The sequence below is a fragment of the Epinephelus moara genome, chromosome 20, assembly GCF_006386435.1.
Source record: "Epinephelus moara isolate mb chromosome 20, YSFRI_EMoa_1.0, whole genome shotgun sequence".
NCBI classification, from domain to species: domain Eukaryota; kingdom Metazoa; phylum Chordata; class Actinopteri; order Perciformes; family Serranidae; genus Epinephelus; species Epinephelus moara.
In genome coordinates this window covers 26,932,719-26,949,295 of record NC_065525.1, presented here as the reverse complement: position 1 = coordinate 26,949,295, position 16,577 = coordinate 26,932,719, and the positions used below count along the sequence as shown (strand labels likewise).

Here is a 16,577-nt window from a genome sequence, read left to right as displayed (position 1 = left end):
TTTTTTAAATTTTGATTCACAAGACTTATTTATTTCACATAAGCTAACAAAGACTTTATTTTGTTGGCGCTGTAAGAACACAAGGCAAAGAGGAATATCAAGCACACAGGTTGAGCAGCATTTGTCATGATTAAATAATTTGATCATTAGAAAAAGATGGCTTTTCAGGCAGGCCTGTAACGTAGCCCAAAGACTTGTTCAATACATAGTTAATTTCACTTGGCATGTAGGTTTGTACACTAAATATACAACTATTGATTGCACAACTTTTGAACCCATGTAGTACTCAGTATAAATACATATCACCCATAATACAAACCCAGTCACCAGAGGACCTTGGGATATGGGGTTTGTTGTAGACACAACAGGCCTCACATTGCTGTGCCGTGGGTGGGAGTCAGAGGCTGATTGAGTCCAATGGTGCTGCACAACCAACCAGCAAAGTCAACCTGCTCTGCCTCCGACTGTTTGATGAAAGGATGCACCTGAGGAAAAAGAGGCGTGTAAGATAGCTAAAAAGATAAAGAAAATGTAGGGAGTGAGAATACTGTAAAGTATGAACACTCACCATCAACTGTTTGAGGTCTGCTCTCTCTGCAGGATTCTTAATCAAGCTGCAATGGAGACACAAACCTTTTTTAGAATGTAATATCTTTTAACACCACTAGGTGGCAGACAGTCTGAAGGAGATATTCCATTTGTGTTTGATGCTAGTGAAAATTTCTCCTACGTACCATTTGTTGACAAAGTCTTGAAATTCAGGGCTAAATATCCCGGGCAGCTTTGGTGGAGGCTGAAATTTAAAGGTCCTGTCAGAAATGCTCAAATTGCTGGCAAATGTATCACAACAATATACACTGATATACAGGTATGTTCATGTTGGGATGAGATCATAAAATGGGCAACTCACCTCATTGACTATGTAATCAAGCAGCTCAAATATGGCCATTGGTGGTCTGCTGTCAGGACCATATGCTGGGGGGAAAAATATTTATCAGCCTCTGTCATAATTCACAGTTCCCTCTGCACCAATTATTACTCAAAGTCCACTTATTTGTTAACAACTTCAACAGAACTTTTGAAATACTGTCATTCAAAGCTGCTTTAATCTAAAAACAAAAAGCCACTCTGCAGAATGACAGGATGAACCAGCATCATCTCAGACTTACAGCTGCCTGGTCTCCCAGGGGGCCGTGGCTTTGGGGAGGACTCGCTGCAGGCTGCCTCCCCTTCCACTGGGAAGCCAAAAATCTGTTCCAGTTCCTTAGCATCAGGTGGTGGAATAGGGAAGCGTCCAATGGCCATTTCAACCAGAGACAGACCCATACTCCAGATGTCCGACTGAACAGAGTAATGGGTGCCCTGTAAACGCTCCGGCTGCAAAACACATGCAGTTATATCACCGACAGAACCATTACTTGTTTGTATAATTATTAAAATGTTGCAGTGATAATACAGCATCACAAAACACTGAGTCACAGTCATTACGTCCAGCATACTGCAATGAGACAGTGGAATTCTTAGGCATTTATCAGGCTATAACTTATGACAGTCAATAAATTAGACCAGTGGTCCTCAACTATGGGTCTGGGGACCCCCAGGGGTCCTTGACAGAGTGCCAGTGGGTCTCCAGAAAAATAAGGAATACTGTATTTTCACTATAGATGAAATCACTGTGATGTCACACTAACAACTCCAGGTAAACAATTGGCAATTGTTGTGAATCGTGGAGGTACAGTATGTGACATCAGCTGTTCCTGTTATTTTCAGCTGTAACTAATGTTTAAAAATGTAAAGTTAAACACAGTGGTTCGAGCCCTCTGACATTTCTGCTGCTCTTCTGCTGTGTTGCTCTTCTAGCCTCTTTGATAAAACCTATTCTACCAGCCCTGAAGCTAAGCAATATACTGCTGTGGACGTGTGCTGCAGCAAGACGTGTTTTACCCATTCAAAAAAAAATCTGCATTAGTGAATGCTATATTTTGAATATTTTTCACAGCTTTACATTACACACTAACTGATCAAGGCAGTGGTAGACCAGCAACTCCCTTGTTCTAAAACAGGAGTGTCAAACATACGGCCCACTGGATGACATTGCACACCTAATAGCAACACACAAGTAAGGCAAAGAGGTGCTAGGTTTTAGGAGCAAGTTAAACAGTGAGTAGCTTTCTTCATGTAAAATGCTGCATCAGAGGCTTTTCCACCCTGAGCAGAATACAGTTCTTTTCTTTCACTTTAGCTTGGTGTAGTGATGTCAAGATTACTACACAGGAGTGGGAATGCATAGAAAAATGCACATTTAATGACAGCGAGTAGTTGGCTGACTGTATGTGGAAAAACTGAGAATTGTTAAAATTTAATCTATTCTTCTGAAGACATCACAGGCTTTTTGTTACATGATTTGTAAATGGATGAGCATTTTTGAAATGAAATTCTTTAAACAAAAAAAGGGAAAAATTTGAAGGTGTTTTGAATTTACAGGATATTATGCCATGGTTTTACTGGTTACTACACCTGCGATCGAATCGGACTGTATGTGGCCTATGAACTTAAATAAGTTTGACAACCCCTGTTCTAAAATGACTGTTTTTGTCAATGGAGTCTGGTGGCACCATTTCATTTAATGTACATGACCCAGGGGGTTTCTACCTGGAAGTTACTGTACACAAACACTATGATTCAGTCTATTTAATTCACTATAGAAGTGAGCCCAATGATCATAAGAGTGACTGTTGTGTGATCATAGGATTCACTTCCTCCTCGGTTATCTCCTTAAATGTATTTGACAACTATAGATTTCTGGTTTTAACCATATCTAACAACCAAAATCTTTCCAGTTGGAGGTCCGTGAAGTGAAATCTTTTCAGATGGGAGTCCCTGCATGATGATTTAGTCCAGCTCACTTTTTATGTCAGTGTTCAAATCCAAATCACTCAGGACATGTCCCAGTAAGAGTTTAAGTAACCAGTTTTTGTCACATGATGCTAGCATGCTAAGGCAAATTGATATAAAAATAATTTACATCCATCACATCAGTTAATACAAATGACTGTAAGTTTAGAAATTTAATTAGTATTTGATCAAGTAATATCAAATTAAAGCTCTGCATTACATCATCCCATCAGTGGTATGAATTACACAAATTGCATAACCTACGTCTACATGTGGGTCTACTCTGAACACAGCTGATGCTTAAAAGACATGAAACCCTATTTATAAAGCCAGTCCCAGTTGATTTGTGACTCATCAAAACTGGGAATACAGTCTGAACTGGGGACTCTGGTTGCCTTACACACATAAATCTGAGATTCTCTTCAGGAATCGTAAAAGCTAATGTGTGAGCGAGAGCAGAAGGAGAGGAGGAGTGTGTCCATTTTAACTCACAGACATGTAGGAGCGAGTGCCCACAAAGGAGTTGGCCATGGAGTCTATGAGCTGCCCGCTCACTCCAAAGTCGCACAGCTTGATCTCACCGCGGGAATTCACTAGGATGTTAGAAGGCTTGACATCTGAGAGAGGGACATGCAGTATATTTAGGAGCAATGTGTGCTTGTGTGTTGTCTTTCATCATTCATATGTACGACACTGAGTGCAACAAAGATGCAGCTGATGCATCTAAAATAGAAAATTACTGTAAGGTACAGATCAATACTCTCCCTCGAGTTATTTAAAGCTCAGTCTTCATTCATAAATGTAAAGGGTTTGTGAAACCTTTTCATATTGATGACATTATTAGTGAATAAAATAGTGACTGACCTCTGTGCATGATCTTGTGTTTCTCCCTCAGGTAGGAGAGTCCTTTAATGACCTGGAAAAACAAATATTTCACATCAGCGTGGTAACAATTCTGATTACTTTAGCACATACTGTATGCATCAGTGATGGTCAGAAATATAGCTGTATGACGACCAGAGCATGAAAGTGGTGGGAGAGGTGTTGGAGCTACGCACAGCGATGCTGACTTTGCCAAGGATCTGCTCGGGGATCTTGCCTGCCTTTTTCAGCGACTGGTCCAGGGAGCCACCATCCTATAACCAGCACGGAAGGCAAAAATATGGAGAGCATCCACTGAGAGGACTCTTTGAAACTGAAAACACCATTTATGAAATGCAACACATTGAAACAAAGTGATTCTTTCAACACTAATGAGGTTGTACATGAGAGGGAAGACATACCAGACATCCACAGCACAGTCTGTAAAGCAGCACTCAGAGTGAATGCTGTATAAACAACACACTGGCAGCCAGAACTTATTAAAGATAAGTACCATATGCTCCATGCAGATGCTGATTTCTCCATCGCTGTAGAAAGCTCCATAGAAGCCCACAATGTAGGGGGAGTTACACTCGTGCAGCACCTGCAGCTCCCTAATGATCTGGTTCCTAATGGCTGGTTTGATCTCCAGGTGGATAAGCTGGAACATGGCAGACATCAGGTTTTATTATGTGTCCTCGTATCACACAGAACAGAAATAACAGGAAATTAAAGGGACAGTTCACCTTCAAATCAAACATACATATTTTTACTCTTACCTGTAGTTCTATTTATTAATGTAGATTGTTTTGGTGTGAGCTGCAGTGTGTTGGAGATATCGGCTGTAGAGATGTCTGCCTTTTCTCCAATATAATGGAGCTACATGGCACTCGGCTTGTGGTGCTCAAAGTGCCAAAAAATACATTTTAAAAACTCAACAGCAATGTCCCTTCCAAGAAATCATGACCCAGTTACCAATGATAATCCACAGACCTTGTTATGAGCAATTTCATGTAGGAACTATTTTCTTTCTACTGAACTAAACAGCAGGTGTGTTGAAAGAAGCGTGCTGCTCACTCACCTAGCACCACTGAGCTAGCTAACGTTACAGCTCAGTCAAGCTCTGCCACTAATGCCTACATTTCACGCTGTCATGAGCATAAGCCTCTCGTCAGTGAGTAGATGCACGCTTCCTTCTGTGCAGCGATGCGGTTGGTAGGTGTAGCTCAGTGGAAAGAAAATAATTGCTACATGAAACTGCTCACAACAAGGTCCGTGGATTATCTTGAGTAACCAGATTGTGATTTCTGGAAAGAGACATTGCTGTTGAGTTGTTCAGAGGTATTTTTTTGGCACTTTGAGAACCACAAGCTGAGTGCCATCTGGTTCCATTATATTGGAGAGAAGGCAGACATCTCTACAGCCGATATCTCCAACACTTAGCAACTCACATCAAAACAATCTGAACTGAAGAAAAATATGTATATTTGATTTTGGGCTGAACTGTCCCTTTAAATCTTCCTTTTGTACATTTGTGCACACACACAGGAACATTATTTACGATACAAGTTTTAATATAGATGCATATTTTTTTTAGTATTTCAATTTTTTCTGTCAAGTGTGAATAACATACAGTGGCTCTTGAATGTTGTGACAGTTGTCCCACTAACCCACTTGTTCATGTGGTTCACAAAATACAGGAAAATGAGAAACAAATTTGACTCCACACTCTTTCAAAACAGCGATGATGCATGGAAAAATCCGTTTCTGTCAATCATATACAAAGGAAGAAAACCGCTTATTGTATATTATGTATTGTTAAGGCTGAGTGGCATCCTGAAAGTAAAAGCTTTTTTTTCACAGCCTCTTCACCACAGTGCTTCCGATAGGCCACAGCTTACCTTCCTCGCCATAATCAGACCAGAGGGTCGGTGAGAGACCTTGAAGACAACTCCTCCGTTACCAGCGCCCAGCTCACAGATCTTTTCAAAGTCATCGTCCTTCAGCTCTCCCACCTTCTGCTTCTGTGTCAGGAAGGCCTCCAGGCGCTTCCGCTGCTGCTCATCCAACTCAAGCTCCTCTAGTTTCTTCTGCAGTGCCTCCAAATTTGTTCTACGAGAGAAGATGAAGAGTAACAGAGACAAAGATGAGTAAGTCATGTATTATTAATGTATTCCTTCCTAAATGCAAAGGTCGTTGAGTCCACTCAGACTGAACTCATGCAGTCCGGCTGTCCCCCCTGGGAGATGTGAGACAATCTAAGGTGCATCCAGATCTATTGTATTATATTACTGAAAGCTTGGAGAAAAGACAGAGCTTGGTGTGTGACAACTGCTTCTCGTGCATACAACAACGACAATTGACCAAAGAGCCGGCAGGAAGACAGACAGGGTCACAGGGTGTGTTTCGGTGTTCCTTCCCAGATCTGTGTGTGAGGAAGCTCCAAGTTCCTCTGAGCGCTGACGCCGTTCTCCTGGCGCTGTTGTCATGGCGATGCATTTCCTTGAGAAATCAATCGCAGAGTGAACTCTTTTGACATGCTGCTCTTTGACCTCTCCTTCCCCTCCCGCTCCACTGTCTCCAAACACTGCAACACAAAGTCTGTCTAAGCTTTTATCATTAGCTTGATGAGCAGGTAGAGACCAATGAGTCCTCAAGGCACCAACGAGCATTAAATAAATAAAAAATAAATAAATAAAAATAAAACAAAAGCATGCCAGATTTGATGGTAAAGACGTTTTACATGCTTGCAAGTGTACAAGCCTCTGTAAGGTGCTCCAATTAAAAAAACATCATTAGTTTAAGTGCTAGTCTTCCACATTTGCCTGCTTATCTGATCATAATAAAATGGTTTTCTTTAAGCTAAGTGGTAATTGTGCTTTTTAAAAAAAATCTTCGTACCTAATCACGACTCAGTGGAGAGCAAGTAGAGCAGGGCAGCGAGCTCTTCTCTCCACTGCTCCACCACACAGCAAAGAGAGGGTTAAGTGGTTTTATTTTTGACAGTGGGCCTGCATATCCATGGAGACGAGGTGCTGAGTTTGAGTTGGTTGTGGGTAGCGTGGGCGTCTTGTCGACAAGAGCTGGAGGTGGAGGAGGCTGGAGATACTGAGAAGAGGAGCAGCCTGAAACACACTCCACAATACGTATGTGGGAGGGACCACGGCAGCTGCACACTGCAGCCCCCCCCACCTTCCTGGGTGCAGGAGGCAGTGAGCACGATGCCGGCCTTTTGTGCTCCATCCACACAATGTCCAAGGACATCTAGTAGAACTTGAATGCAAAAGATGAAATATTTCTACAGCTTGCCATCAAGCCGCGGAAAGAGGATGGCATTGCTGTTTTTCCTTGTGACTTTGGCTGCAAAAGTGTTCGCATACTTTACATAACATGAATCACAGAGGATGGAAAGCGGTTCAAGGGAAACAGATCATCATAACATCCTTGCTTTTTCAATACAGAGGACTCTGAGCTTTGTTTGAAATTTTCCCAGTACATCATAAAACTTAAGTCTAACTCAGGCAAAATGCACATATGTATGCACATATGCAGTATAGACTGATGTATCAGAAGGAAGGCGTGATTGTAGTTTGAAAAGATTTTTATTGTGCGAGAAAACTAAACCGTGTATTATTGCTTTTGCAAGCAAATAAGACCCAACTCCTTTGTGGTAAAACAGGATATGGTAAGTGGTATCTAACTAACGAAGAATCAACACTACAAACTATGGTGAGCTACGCTGTATGAGTTAATCATTAATCTTCTTTTCACACATTCACATTCACACTGTGTCAATATGAAAAAAAATCATTACCAAGTTTTCTAACAGCTTCTACAAAAGAATGAACAGCAACACTTCTGAATAACTAAGCAGAAAATATTCCCTGTAGAACACAAGCGTGCTCTGTAAGTCTGGATGTATCTGACGGTAGCATATTATCCAATATTTTAGCAACTAGCAAATTCTATCCAGAACAGGTTGTTTTTATTTGTTCTCAGATCTCCTCTGATAATATTACATGCTTGGCTGGCATTATGTGGGCCACTCAGTACAGTTCTCCCATGGCTGCCAGCCATTTCATGCTGAGAAAGCATTTCGTGGGCTGTAATGGCAATTCCTTTTCACCAGAGCGGTACGGTCTGGTTTCAATAAGAGAGATGATCGATTGCATTAAGATCATCTGCACCCAATATGCAACACCTGTGCTGCTGGTAGGGGCATCAGATCCTCCTGTGTGGGGTCCAAATTACCTAAAATAATGTGATAATTCATGTGTGTCTGTTCTGAAACATGAGCATTGTCTCTCCTCTCTATTCAAAACAACTGCTGTGTTTTCAGCTATAATACTGACACTGTATTATGACACTAGATGTCATCTGGAATTATTGATTTAAAATTCTCATAGAGCACAGGCTTATTATCTCACAACACACCCTGACATGTCAGTTGAAAAAACTGTACATGCTGCTGTCACACTGCTAGCACACACGGCTTACTGGAACACTTAAGCAGAACAGAGCATCATTAATGTAATTAGTAACACCTGTGCTTTTCCTATAATGACAAATCCAAATGTCTGCTTTGACAAAATGCCTAGTGGGCGGAGCTATGCTGAGGATCACATGACATTATTAAACTCAGTATACCAATAAGAATGAGAGTGGTGTAAGCTGAGAAGAGGTACCATCAGCCAAAATATGAAACACCTGTGGCGATGAAGCATGGTCTTATAACTGTTTGCAAAATGGTCACCTAGTAAAACTTCTGACACTATTCAACCCTTTGAAAGCTGAGCAAACTGGCTTTATTTCTTTTGACAACATGGGAAGAGGACAACGAGCAACGAAAGAAGAAATTACACAAAAAATTAGCAAGAAATTAGTAAAAAAAAAAAAAANAAGAAAATTAATAAAAGGAAAAAAATTAATAAGCAAAAAAATTGTAAAAAAAAAAAAAAAAGAAAAGAAAATTAAAACAAGAAAATTTGTAAAAAAAAAAAAAAAGAATGAAAGAAAGTAAATAATAATTATAAAAATAAATATTATAAAAATAATAATAATAAAAAAAATTACTTGGATAGAACTTAAAAAAAATAATAATTCTGTAACATAATTTTGAAATATAATAATAATAATAGTTCAAAATATAGGTTTCCCTAGCTTATTTCTTTTTCTCCTAGTTTATTTTTCCAATGATTTTCTAAATCTATCATTTTTTGCAATTGATGCATTTTGCAGTTTTCTTGCTTTGTTGCTAATATTTATAGAATTGGAGCATTTCTATGATCTGATAATTTATTTATAATAATTATTTATATTTATTGCGGTTTGGTACTTCACAAATATAGCAAGTACAAATAGTGCAGAGGAGGATGGGAGGAGCTCGGAGCTGCATACATTGTTCTCTGAGATTCTTTAAGAATATTTAAAGCTTATTTAGAAGATAATTGTAAGTATGTGACTATTTACAAAAAAAAAGGGGAGAAGAAAATGAGAAGAAGAGAAAAACAAATGGAGGAAAGCAAAAAAATAAGTGAAGAATAAAGTGAGGAAGAAGAGGAGAGCAGAACAAACTTAGCCTCACTGTTGGCCTACTTTGTGGTTTGGAGGGTAGATTGGTTAGTCTATTATTTTATGTATTCAGAGAACAGTGTTTTTACAATTTTGAGTGAAGACGTGTTGAATGGTTATTGTTTTATAGATCATCTATCACTAAAGAGTGCACATATGTGGCACTGTTTTCTTTGTCGTTGCCTTCTATAAATAAATGATACATATATGTGAAGATGCTGCTCGGTGCATACAGTAAAGATACTGAGTCACCTTTAAAATAAGCTAGATAGACATTTTCCTCGCTCATTACTGTGCATAAATGTACTGTATGTTCTTTGGCCTCAAGAACTGTTCTGGTGCCAGCGACACACAGAAACCTCCTGGCAGGGTGCACTTTGCGAGCTTCTTGCATGTGTGCAGCACTTCCCTTTTTTCCACTTGAGCATGTGCCCCACAAAATGTCTGTGCACGGCACTGGGTAGCCTCAAACACACACCCATCCTATTATACCACATGTGGAGCAAAAAAGCCTGGTCCTTTAAATCCAGTCTTCCCCTCCACTGGTCTGCAAATGTATGGCAAAGCTCCAGCTCTCCACAAACAAATCACCCTTACACCTTTTGGTTTCTTAAAGCCTGTGCAGAGCTAAAATTAGGAAATCAGGAACTTTGGTTGAGATATTTGCCCTGTTTACATTTACACTTCTAGAGCTGGCCATGCATCGGCCCACTTCTTCTTCATACCTACAAGTTCAGATGCCCATTGGTTCGAGGGTGTATTTAATTCCTTTGGCATCTGACATGCAACGTACAGTTTAATCACTAGATAAATACAATTTATCTTGCAATGTATTTACAAATCTTACCCCTCCTCCTTTTTCGTGTGGGTGTGCAGGAGTTTGGTTTTATGCAGTGTTAAGGAGCAAAATGTGTGCCGACTGTGACGGACAACTGTGTGCCCGCAGACCCGTCATCTACTATCACTGGCCTGAAACGGGATTTGCTTTCCCTCAGAGCCCCAGACAGCTGAACGTGTGGACCTAGATGTCTTTTTATGGAAAAGAGGTCAGGAGTGACACCAGGCTGCATGGCTTTCTGTCAGCAGTGTGTAAGTCTGAATGTCACAGTGGCACAATACAGCAGTATTACCAGACACACACGGACACACAGACACTGCGAGTTCGCTCCACAGCAGAGACTTCCAAATATCTGATTCAGAGTTCCTGATTGTTGCTTTATCCCGACATGCTGCTCCTCTGCCAGCCAAACATTACATCATCATCGGCAAACAAAGCCAAGGCACAACTCCCCCCCTCTGTGTTTGTTCTTGCTTCTTAAATGTGAGAATTTACTGCTTGTCTTTGTCTTGAACAATAAACTGCAGGTCTTTGTGTTTAAGTCGGACAACAAAAGCAATTTGAGGACGTAGTTTTCTTTATAAATGGACGTTCACAGTGTTTTCTGACATTACTAACATTTAATCAACCAATCCAGACATCTATTGGCAGATAAACTGAAAATAATTGTTGGTTGCAGCCCTGTGAATATTCACTGAAATGCTGGGCTGTTGAAATTTACACTTAAATGTTTAATGCTAAATTATATTCAGATTTAATGCAGGATTTGATTTTAGTCCATCACTTTTTAAGTAATTCATCGCAAAAGACACACATGTCCTCCAGATGTGCGATCCAATGATAAAACAATGAAATATTACACCTCTGCAACACATTAGAAAACCAGCCATCACGAGGGATGACATGTTATGTAATTCTCATCCCAACTGATGCAGCTTGTTGCTGGACTGGCTGGGCTCTTCTCTGTGCACTGAGAACTGGAGCATGTTGTCACAACAGTTTAATATCCCCATTACCGTGGTGGGAGAAGGCCTACACAAAACTTCTTCGACGCACAGAAATATTATTCCACACGGTGCATCCCTGCAAAAGTCAATCTCTGACTAATCACTGTCCACACAAAGTGGGCTGTTAGAGTTATGGAGCGACCTGCTCATCCGTGACACCACCAAGAGAACACCCGAAGACCCGAGCTGCGCGTTAGAGACCTTTCTTCAAGGCAGACAAACAGGTGATACAAAAAATCGTTAATGATGGCTCAGATCCATCAAGTGTCCCTGTAAGCAAAGCCAGTGAGTGGATATTAGGAGCCTGGAGCTAGCTCACTGTCTTCAGTGAGAAAGATCAATGATGTTTACTTTTTCTCTGCTGAGGAGCAATGTAGCATGATCAATCCATGAAAGCAAATCACAACAGAGCTTGTTAATTGGAGTTGTGAACATGGGAGCAGTTGCAATATTTAGTGTAAACTAGTGTAGGAAACAATTAGATTATCAAACAGAGAAGTAATCAACCAAAACTAGGTAACTAGTATAATAAATGCTAAATCATTTCAGCCATGTATCAAGCATAACTACTTAGTGTTTTGGACAATTATACTGACTTACAATTGTGTTTGAAGTTGTCAACTTGAGCTCAGGTTTTTCTTTTACTATTTTCTTACATTATATTGTCTAGACGATTAATTTAAAAAATGACTGATGGATCGATAATGAAAATGGTCATTTGTTGCACCACAAGACAGGCGAAGATCTCACCTCAGGTTCTGTGAACTTACTTAAATAATCAATTTGTTCATTTCACTGAAAACATCTCAATATATACAACACTGACAGCAGTATTCAAGGACATATTATGAATGTCCTTGAATATATATCATTCAAGGACACTGACAGCAATATTTACCTACATTCGGTGCACTATTACTTAATACAGGGGTGTCAAACATACGGCCCGTGGGCCAGAATTGGTGTACCAAAGGGTCCGATCCGGCCCACTAGATGACTAGACTAAGAGGTGCCAGGTTTCAGGAGCAAGTTAAACAATGCGTTGCTTACTTCATGTAAAATCCTGCTTCAGAAGCTTTTCCACCCTGACCTGGATACAGCTCTCTGATATAACAATGAATACTTACTGTGACCATGTTAAGAGATATTGAACATCGTGCAAAATTTGTCAATCAGCAGCTTCAGTTCAGAAGAATCTGTATCAGGAAACGTTTGGATAAATGCTCATGTAATGACAGTGAGAAGTAGACTGACTGAATTTGGAGATATACTGTTGACATTGCTCTTATTTTTCTTGAGACATCTCAGGCTGTTCATCTGTTTTGTGAAATGATGAACATCTACAGAATGTACTTGCAATTCTTTACCACAAAAAAGGGGTAAATATTGGAGCTGATGGTACCTATAGGTTATTGTGCGATGGTTTTACTGGTCCGGCCCACTTGAGATCAACTTTGGTTGTATGTGGCCCATGAACTAAAATGAGTTTGACACCCCTGACCTAATATGATGCACATTACCACTTTTCAAAATCTTGTGCAATGTTTTTCTCAACACCATGTGCAATATCATGCTTCAGTAATCATGGTCACTTGTCAGTACAGTGCAATATTATTCTCTCAGTCATGTGCAACACTTACTTCTCATTGTTATATCATATTCAATATGAACAGTCTGTTTTTTTTCCCACCATTTTAGCTCATTTTTAGTAACTCTTGTACTTAATGTACTCCTATTGTTACTCTAGTAGGCACTGGATTCTGGTTTTGCTCCTGGAAAACACTTCAATCTTGTATGTTTGTATATTTTGCCAGATATTTATTACTCTCGTCATGTGGGAACCCACTCGTTGACTGGTTGTGACTCGTTAAAATTGTGGTTACTGTATTTAGTGTTACTGTAATTTGAAGCATTCTGTGGTACAATAATTTGCTTTGGGGTAAATAAAGTTATATTGAATTGAATATGAACTGATGATGACGATAATAATAAAGATGATCATTGGTTGCAGCTCTAGTGTAATCTCAGTGAGCTCACACACACACACACACACACACACACACACACACACACACACACACACACACACACACGGTGCAGAGTCTTATATTAGACACCTAAGACAGAAGTTTACACACACACACTGTAAAGGGGATCTTCAGGTATCTATACGTTGCATCTGTCAGGAGCCCTTATAGCATATGAACATGAATCTAACATAACTGATCAATCAGTGACCCATTATCAATAACCCTCATATAACACTGTGAATATCAGTAGTAGATGGATATTGACACTCACTCTGTGGCTCCGGTGCCGTTGATAGTGTTTCCATCGGGGATCGGGTTGAGTTGGATCGGCTCTGGCTTCCTTCTCTTCTGCATGTTCCACACAACAAACAGGCTGCTGCTGTAGAAACACACGGGCTGGCTGCAGGAATATGGCAGGAAACCCCGAAGAAGAAGAACAGAGCTGGGGTTTCAGAGAGGCGCTGACAGGCTGCTCGACACACACCGACAGGAGAAGACACACAGCTGTGCAGTCATGAGCTGGAGGGGCTGATGTTCTTCTTAATGGGTGGATGTGAATGATCCGGGAGATGAGACGTCACAAAAATATTTACATTCGTCTTCCGGACAGCATGGCTGTGCTTGGGACAGCGCTCCCTCTGCTGGTGATGGGTGATGTTACAACAGTGGAGGAAAAAACATTCAGATATTTCAGCAGGTACCCATGGGCGGATTAGGAGACAGTTGGTCCCTGGGCACAGATATGCAACAGGCCCCACCACCTCTCCTACTTTGTTGTTGTTTTGCATCTGTCTTTAGTCCTAATGCACCTTTTTGTGTGTCTTTAGGGTTATTTTGTGTCTTTTGTTGTAATTTTCTATCTCTTTGTGGTTGTTCTGCCTGTGTGTGTTGTTATTTTGTGTCTCTTTACAGTTCATTAGCATCTCTTTGTGGTCTTTTTGTCTTTTTGTGGTGACATTTTGGAAATGAAGGCCAGGAGCACTTTGAGCAGCCTCGTTCAGATGGCAAAACCACAGTGTAGAAAATAGTCTGTTACAAATAAAACATTTCACTTACATAAAGTCCTTTATTCCCTATATGCTATACAGGCAATGAACACAGAATGACTGTATCAGGGATCTATCTATCTATCTATCTATCTATCTATCTATCTATCTATCTATCTAAAAGATTAAGCATCAAAATATACTTAACCCTTTATTATTCACACTAAGACAAAAGAAAAAAAACAATGGAAATTGTGTTCTTCAGTTTTTATTTCCTTTACCACTTCATGGTATTCGTAAAACATAAAGAAAAAAAAAACACAAAATTGCAATCCATGTACTGTTATAATGCCAGTAACATGTTTGTATACCAACATGAACCTATTTGTAACCATGGAATTAGTACTATTACCAGTACTAATATTATTTCCATGTATTTATTCTACATATTTACCATTACTGTGCTTCTCATCACATCTCATAGAAAAGGTGGGAAATCATGCTAATATTTTTTTTTTAATCAAATATATAATGGAATAACATTAAATATATGGTATTAACAACAGAGACTATTCAACCTTTTTTTAAATAAGAAAAGTAAATTTATTATCTTAGCATCACCGCCTTTACCATAAAATGACAATTCAATTGTTCAGTTGAACATGGTTTTAGATAGTAAAAAATCCTTCTTAAGAAATTACGCTGTGATGAGTGTAGGGCTTTTACCCAGTCTTGAACATTTTTCAAGTTGGTGCTAAGAACCCCCCCCCCCCAGCACCTTATCGCACTGCCTGTGTTTGTAGTGCAGTATAACTCACAGCACTTCTGTTGCAAAGCATCAAAAAATTAAAAAAAAAAAACGCTTTGGTGAACATGGCCCCAAATGGCAATAATTGTTTTATTACAAACCCACTGTTTAAAAGAATCAGAGAAGAGCTGGGTAATGAAAGTATTCTCACCTCTGACCTCTGACTCCAATTCTGAACATTTTGGTACCAACATTTTTGAACAGCACCCTCTAGAGAGTGAAATCTAATGAATGTGACAACCAACCCTGTTCTCCCCTACAACAAAAGCCATAACCTGTATAATCCAGTGCAGTTACAAAAGAGATGAGATGCAAGTTTGGCTGTTGTGCCACAGAGTCTAACAATGAGAAAACCAGGCAGCATAAATAAAACTGAATATGACACATTTCTCATAAAATAAACCATTCTTATTCAGGAGCTCTTGTCCCACCATTATCTTCCTTTAAATATTTAATTACCCAAAATGCAGCATAACAATGATGCACTTGGACCTTCCAATAATCTCCATGCTAAAATGTATAATTTCAATTATCCTCTTTCGGGTAATTCACTGATTTACCAGATGTAAGCACAAAATATATTCAAATCAAGAGCCAAAAAGAGTGTCCCAGCAAAATAAAAATGAATGACATGCAAATGTTACTTTCATGCAGGTTGTGTCATTATTATGCAAATAGTGTCAATGCTTTTAATGCAGACTCTTCGAACACATTTGTAAGGCACTTCATTTAATGTAATTAATTTCTGATCAGGATGGAATACATTTATGATCAGTGGACATTAAATAAACATATTTTAAGTCTCCATTTTTAACAAAACAATGTAAAAGCTACCTATTTAAGGACTGTATTGGGTAAACCTTTTATGAAGACAATGGGAATGAAGGGGTGAGAGCCCTTCGTCTTCTGAAGACAACGAGCCTTCTTCCACGCGGAAGAATCTCAGAAAGAGGAGAATAAAGGTGAAACATTGGTCACCTGAAGAAAACATCTCTCTTGAATCCTGTGACCTGGAACTCGAGAGGTCTCCTTCTCTAAGAAAGACTGGCCTTCCTATGTTTGAGGAGTCACAACAGAGTAGTGAAAGATGTCCCTCTATTCAGGGCAAGGACAGGGAAAGACAGGAGGCTCTAAAGTAGGAAGACAGGAGCAGGAGATGAAAGAGAGGAAAAGAAGAGTCCAACAAATTATCAAAGACTGGGACAGGGAAGAGGAGGAGAGGAAGCAGGAGAGGATTAGAGGAATGGAGGAATATTTCTTAGTGTGGCAAGGGAGAAAGGAGGAGAGAGAAAGACTGGAAAGGGAGAAGAAAGGGAAATGTGAGAGGGTGGAAATGGAGGAAAAAGACAGGAGAAAGAAAAAAAGAAAAGGAGAACAAGGAGAGGAACAAAAGAGAGAATCAAGAGGAGAGGACAAATGTTGGTCTGCTTTCAAGTCTATACAATTGGTGGCTGAATGCCCGGAAAGACAGTGTCAACAGGGACATCAAAATGAACGTTCAGCAGGAGCACCGCCTCTGACGCAGAGGTAAGAAAGTCAACTGACATTCTTTCAAAGCAAATGTCATAAAAATTTACATCG

At 39.7% G+C, this 16,577-nt stretch overlaps 1 protein-coding gene across 1 annotated transcript; it reads right to left on the bottom strand.

The window, feature by feature from the left end:
• Positions 1–25: 25 nt before the first annotated feature.
• map2k1 (mitogen-activated protein kinase kinase 1) lies at positions 26–13,755 on the bottom strand. The gene is made up of 11 exons (XM_050073077.1): positions 13,474–13,755; positions 5,658–5,868; positions 4,271–4,417; positions 3,954–4,031; positions 3,760–3,811; positions 3,388–3,512; positions 1,170–1,377; positions 911–975; positions 735–793; positions 569–614; positions 26–485 (listed from the first exon to the last, which is right to left on the bottom strand). Exons 1-11 carry the CDS (start codon positions 13,554–13,556, stop codon positions 372–374), a joined length of 1,188 nt encoding a protein of 395 aa, XP_049929034.1. The 5' UTR covers positions 13,557–13,755; the 3' UTR covers positions 26–371.
• Positions 13,756–16,577: the final 2,822 nt, after the last annotated feature.

Excerpts from the sequence above, each read along its gene's own strand:
- map2k1 (XM_050073077.1), bottom strand. The coding sequence starts at position 13,556 with ATGCAGAAGAGAAGGAAGCCAGAGCCGATCCAACTCAACCCGATCCCC. Across the intron at positions 3,812-3,953 it reads TTGGCAAAGTCAGCATCGCT|GTCATTAAAGGACTCTCCTA; the intron begins GTGCGTAGCTCC and ends TTGTTTTTCCAG. Across the intron at positions 486-568 it reads CAGACCTCAAACAGTTGATG|GTGCATCCTTTCATCAAACA; the intron begins GTGAGTGTTCAT and ends CTTTTTCCTCAG.